This window comes from Glandiceps talaboti, chromosome 18 (genome assembly GCF_964340395.1).
Source record: "Glandiceps talaboti chromosome 18, keGlaTala1.1, whole genome shotgun sequence".
In the NCBI taxonomy this organism is placed as follows: domain Eukaryota; kingdom Metazoa; phylum Hemichordata; class Enteropneusta; family Spengelidae; genus Glandiceps; species Glandiceps talaboti.
In genome coordinates, this window is record NC_135566.1 from 227,644 (window position 1) to 234,505 (window position 6,862).

The 6,862-nt window shown below is 33.9% G+C and overlaps 1 protein-coding gene across 1 annotated transcript in view; it reads right to left on the minus strand.

Annotated features, from left to right (window-relative positions):
- The window catches only part of LOC144448984 (huntingtin-interacting protein 1-like), a 35,690-nt gene extending 29,796 nt beyond the window's left edge, over nucleotides 1–5,894 (minus strand). The window contains exon 1 of the mRNA XM_078139379.1: nucleotides 5,667–5,894. Within this exon, the coding sequence (XP_077995505.1) occupies nucleotides 5,667–5,738 (72 nt within the window). The 5' untranslated portion in view covers nucleotides 5,739–5,894. The remainder of the gene's footprint in view (nucleotides 1–5,666) is intronic.
- Nucleotides 5,895–6,862: the final 968 nt, after the last annotated feature.

A 6,862-nucleotide genomic window follows, 5' to 3' on the forward strand; every position in this document is an offset into this window, starting at 1 on the left:
TCAGAACAATTTGTGGAAACAGTTTTAAAATTCAGAACAATTTGTGGACATCTAGAAATTCAGAACAATTTGTGGATACCTTCTAGAAATTCAGAACAATTTGTGGATACCTTCTAGAAATTCAGAACAATTTGTGGACATCTTCTAGAAATTCAGAACAATTTGTGGATACCTTCTAGAAATTCAGAACAATTTGTGGACATCTTCTAGAAATTCAGAACAATTTGTGGACATCTTCTAGAAATTCAGAACAATTTGTGGACACCTAGAAATTCAGAACAATTTGTGGATACCTTCTAGAAATTCAGAACAATTTGTGGACATCTTCTAGAAATTCAGAACAATTTGTGGATACCCTTTAGATGTGTGAGACATCAGTACAGGTTTAGAATACAATGTAAGTTTGTACAAAGAATGGAAACAATAACCAACAGTAGTACATGTTAATACAAAGCTACACAGGTACTCATTCAGATGGTAATTAAAGTGTGTTGTAAAGTAATAAACAAAGCTACTGTTGGTTGAACTTTGACAAATCTATATGATTTGTATGCATACACTGACCACACTGCATCATGTATTTGCCAAAGATACTGTTACTGCTACATGGAGTGGGAAACCTGTGGGACAGTCCCTCTAGTGGTGTATGTAAGGTCTATACGTATGGTATTACTGTTACACGTATATATGCAATATATGATGTCAGTTAACAGTTGCTATGGGTGTGGTCTTGTTGCCAGGCATAGCTGCATACATTTTTATAATTTTTCTTCCTTTGCCTTATGTTGGCATAATACATCATCGTTTACCTATTGCTATGGGTGTGGTCTTGTTGTTAAGGACATTTGCATATCTAAAAAAAATGTTTATTCAATTGCCTACCCTACCCAACCCTGTTGTTATATTTGCAATAAACCCTACCATCTGACTGTTGCTAAGGGCATAGTCATGGTTGCTATGATCACTTATGTATGTATGACACACACAAATTGAAAACTAATACATATACAAATGTAGAATCAAATTTCATCCTCAGTAGTTTGAGAGGTAAAGTTCAATACCAAAATCACTTGCATCATCTAACAAAAACTCTACTGGAACTATGATTAACTATACATGTAGTTATGGTTACATGTAATTAAAATTTGTGTATACACCACCATCTATGACAACTTTTTTTATAATCAAATTTGTATTCTGAATATTTGATGACTTGAAGTGTGCACGTTTCAGTTCAAACAATTGAAAACCAACTTGAGTTTATCACCTCTACCAATACACACATCTTTGTGAATGTTCAGGTGTCAGTATTCACAAACACTGAATCACTGTCATTTCAGACTCATCACATCACTGTCTTTTCACATTGAAATCTTTTCAAACTCTACAAAATCTGTATCAATTTTTGAATATGATATGATAACACATTTGTACTTTGAGAAGTATTTATTTATGATGATGGTAGGAAAATTTGCCAACAGGAGTACTGACAATAATGTATACAGTGTAACATTCAGACATATCTCATTTTGGGAAATCATCAAGAGGAAAGGTTACACAAAAATCATTGGAGATAATATTATAATCATTACCCATAAATAACAATTTATCAAATTTGACCTGTTAGTTAAACTGTAAATACATGTACATGTGTGTGCCAAACTGGAATATATGAAACACCAATATCATATGACTCACATGTATCATCAAATCAACACCATATATGGAAGTTGGAAATATGGTTACATGTACATGTATTCCAACTTATTCCCCATAATATCATTGAACATTAATATTTCATCAAGGTGTATTTTTCTGCAAATACAGGTAATATAATTAATTCAATATCTCTATCAAGATTTAGGCCAAGGTAAATGACAGGAAATGAAATCCTGGGAGTTAACGGAGAACAAGAAATTACACAGTACTTACCTGGTAGGTACATTTGTAAACATGTATTACTTTGAACCACTATGATAATCAGACACCTATGATAACTCTCCAAGGTAATCACATACATTTATCATATTACCATGTTATAACACATTTATTACATTCCAAGGTAATCATAAATTTATCATATTACCATGTAATAACTCATTTATTACAGTCCAAGGTAATCACAAAATTATCATATTACAATGTGATAACAAATTTATTACATCCTAAGGTAATCATAAATTTATATTACAATGTGATAACTCATTTATTACATTCTTCAAAGGTAATCATAAATTTATATTACATGTACCATGTGATAACTACTTAATTACAATGTCTACAAGTACTATGGTGACCTAACCTATTTATCACATTCATACGCAATAACTGATTTATGATACATATTCTCATGCCTCTCAAATTCACCATCTATCAACATTACCTGAGTTTTTGTGAAGGTTACCAATTTAATGAATCCTGGTAACATAAAGGGTGAAATCAGATATAACACAAAGTTACATAATAACAGGTATTGTTTCCAATCAGCTTTACTAGACATTTGTTTGTCAATCTAGTACAAAGACTGTTGAGCTCAGGTAAATCTTACCTACATTGTACTTACTACTACTACTGCTATTACTGATTACAATGTGAGCACCAATTTATCTCATTTTATAAGCTCTAATCAATTACATGTTGTCTTCCAATATCTGATTACAAACTAAAAATATCTTCCATACTATGATTTAGCTAATAAAAGGTGATAAAAGAGAAATACAGTACTTGGTCATTGAGACTACATGTCAGTTTTCTCCACATAACAGTGTGTTCCTTTTATTGTAGGCTTTTATGAAAACAATATAAGTTGACAAATTAACATATGTAAATTTCTTACATATTTCCACATGGCAAAAACACAGCATCATCTCACATTAACCCTGTCTGACATACTCTGTAACAGCATGTAGTATATGCCCTCAGTATAATTGATAAGGTGTGCTCACTATCAACATAGATCTCAATGATAGTGGTAAAGGTATGTCTATCTGAATGTAAAGTATGTAGGCAATACATGTTATGACTGACAATAGTCTTTTTTGTCATAGTACATGATGGTACATGTGGGTTGCTGGATTATCTATATAAATGTTATATTCTATGACATTCATCATGAATCAAGTTAATCATTTCTACTGTGACGTTTTACACAAAGCTAATTAGATATATTTTCCTCTTTTTACAATATATGTTGTGTGTACTACAGGTGTACACCCAATCATCAGCAAACAGCATACCTACACATAAAGTCAATTAAAACACACCTACATGTACTGACTACCTAAAACCCAACCTGTAATTATAGCAGTGAGTCTAGCCTTCTTCCAACCCCCATAAATATCTCCACACCTTAATGATATTGAATGCAATACATCATGTGTAGGACAGCCCCAGGACCACACAGGTATGTCTATAACATGAAAAAAAATATGAATCTATCTCAAAAATGATGTTTTGTATACTTGTATTGTAAATCTAATTTCTGGATATATTCTTTTTCTTCAATTTTTTTCTTGATTTTCTTTTCACATGTAATTGTGACATGCTTTATATAACTGAATCCCTGCTTGAATACAATTCAACATTACCACTAACACCAGTCTATATCCCTGCTTGAATATAATTCAACATTACCACTAACACCAGTCTATATTTCTGCTTGAATACAATTCAACATTACCACTAACACCAGTCTATATCCCTGCTTGGATACAATTCAACATTATTACCACTAACACCAGTCTATATTTCTGCACAGAAGTTCTGTTCCTTGTACTCATATTTATCATTATTTATAAGTTATGGATTTTCAATGGAATTTGGAAGAATTAAAAGATGGCTGACGAATTTCAAAACCTTAGGATTGTCCTTTTGATTCAGGATTGGTTTGTGACCTTCCATGTGCATCTACAGGATTTTACAATATGGTCACATAATCCAAACAGACAGCATACATTCATGACAAACAACCCTGAAGAGATTGTCACTTTCCATTTTTGAAGGTAAACATGAGCACTTTTATGATTTTCATCATCACATGAATCATAATCATTCTAAGAATGACTCCTTTATTGTCATAAATCCTAAGAGGCATGACTATACACAATAGATTGCAGGAAATAAATCCATTACACCAAAATAACAGGACATGTGTTTTATTCAATATCTACAAAGAGGAAGGAAAAAAAATTGTACTACATTTTGTACTACTAGATTGAAGTCACATCATAAAACCACAGGCACTGTCACTTCCTCACTTGAATGTCCTTAGATGTATTCACACTAATCCGACAACAAAAACCTGTTATGCTTTCATAGCCTTTGTTGTCAGATAAGCAGAGTGTGTTTCCTATATAGGTCATGGAAACTGTGTGTGGTTTCATGAAGTATGGTCCTTCTCCATGACTCAACTCTGACGTAAATTTGTTCATATATTTCCTGGTAACAAATACATGTTGCTATACTTTAATATATTATTCATATTACATAGTTTGCAAGATGTGACAAGTGAGACAATGTTGAAAATAACTTTTTCAAATTCAAGATTTTAAGGTTTGTGTTTGCTCCAGGTCATCTGTAAATTTGATTGGGTCATAGACTCATACAGACAGCTGTGTTTGATATGCTACAACAACTTCTGACTGAAATTTGGGGATTTACTGAGCTAGAGCCAGAATGGAAAGTCATTAACCATTCCCTGGAGGAAATCAATGACTAATTGTAGTTACTTGGTCATTTTCCCTACTCAAGTTACACATTTAAATCTCTTAACAAAAGTTTTTACTGTGAAGGCATATAGAAAGTCGATAACTATCAGAATGTCCTTGATTGTGTTTTACTGACTGTATTGTTACGTCAACCATTAAACCAGGAGTCCAGGACATACTAGTACACAGCAGAACTAGCTTTCTCGATGACGGACGCCTGAACGAAGATCGAATGACGACATTCAATTGCTATTTGTCACTAATATCAATGAGAGGTTGCTATGTTGTTAATACGAATTGTCTGGTATCGTTTACAAAACACACATACGGTAGTTTTAAGAAGCTAACTCGATGAACGTAACCATCCAGTTTAATCGGGAGAGCTCTAGAAATGACAGTACATAAATATAACTACGAAATGTCACTGGCAGCGCAGAAAGTGACAATAATACTTATTACATGTATATTTATGAGTAACGTTAAATATCCCACCATTTCGAGATGTTACAGAAAACTGACGAGAAAATGTTATTGAGTCTACATACAACCTTATTATCAATATCATTATACGAGTTACGTCAATGTTCCCACATATTTACACTACATTTTCCCGAACTTGTTCAAAAACATTGCGGATGCGATCGTCACGGGAACAAATGGGGACGTACACGTGAACTCTTATCACCTCTACAGAGGGTGCTCCTAATACTAGTAAACAGGAGGGATTTCACAACAATCAAGACCCAACCAATGACAATGCATTGATATTTCCCATAGCCATAATAAACTGTTGATTGCAATCGAACTCAAATCTCTAATCTTCTGAGAAAGTACCTATCCACACTGACAAGAGATAGGGTGTTAACCCTATGTGTACATGTAGTATAATGAAGTTGATACTAATCACTATATATCAATCCCGATGACATCGACAAAACTGATTTGACTATCAAAACTTACCTGGGCTTTGATAAACTGCTCTCTCTCTTGATCGAGACTGTTCGTACTTCGCCTCGAAAGAACACGCGACATTTTAATGGATTTCTCTGGAATGGATATATGTCTACACCTCAGTGATTTGTGACCGGTAAGTCCTGTGCACGATTCTGTCTAATCGTTCGGCAGATCTTCCCACGCTGAATATTATGATCGTGAGAGGAATACCTGGGTAGTCTTCACGCAAGGAAAATGGCGGAACTCCGCCTCTCGCAATGTTATGTGGGTATGAATTTATGTTTAGTTTTAGTCACATGACTGTCTCATGATCAATGTGGGCTTCCCCACATATGACATACACAGGAAGGATAGGAGTGCCCTAGATGTCGCATGGGTGGCGAAGGTTACGCGGTACTACCGAAAGCACCAAATTCCAACCGTTGAATGGATTTTTTAAGGACGAAAATCAAGCTAGTCTTTTTAAGTAGTGTCGAGACAACCTATTGGAACTATGGCCCTAGAAAATCAATCGAATTATGAATATAATAGATATCCCGAGGAAGTCAAAATTTTGGTCGTTTTTGACACCGGCGCATATTAATCAATACTTCAATCAATCTTTACACATGCAATCTTTATTGCATAACAACATACCATAGCAAGCATGGTAAAACATACCGAAATAAAGTGAATATAATAGAGTCATTTTAGCAAGCTGTCCAAGAGGAAGTTTTACATCAGAGGTCAAAATTAGGGCTTCTTCGGTAGCTACTCCTAGATTGTGGAATTCCCTTGACCTTACTATTCGCAATGCACCTTCTCTGTCTACTTTTAAAACAAACCTAAACACGCACCTATTTCGGAAAGCATACTTTTCCAGTGGGCATTTTGTTTTTATCAGTACTGTTTCTTCTAATGTCATTATGTAATTCCCCTGTACCAAGATTTACAAAATTCTTGACATAAATTATCATGAACCTTCTTGATTGTAGAATTAAACTTGCAAAGATTTGACCACATACTGTTCTCACTATATTTATCAAGTAAATTTCTTATATAAATGCCCCATTTTGAATAACGCATAGAAGACATGTAGGCTGCTCTCAATAAACCATCTCCATCAACAATTAATCTATACAAATACTTTAACATCAGTTTAATTAAAGTTAAATTAACAGAAAACAACCTAATTCTCCAACAATACCACATCTTGATACCTT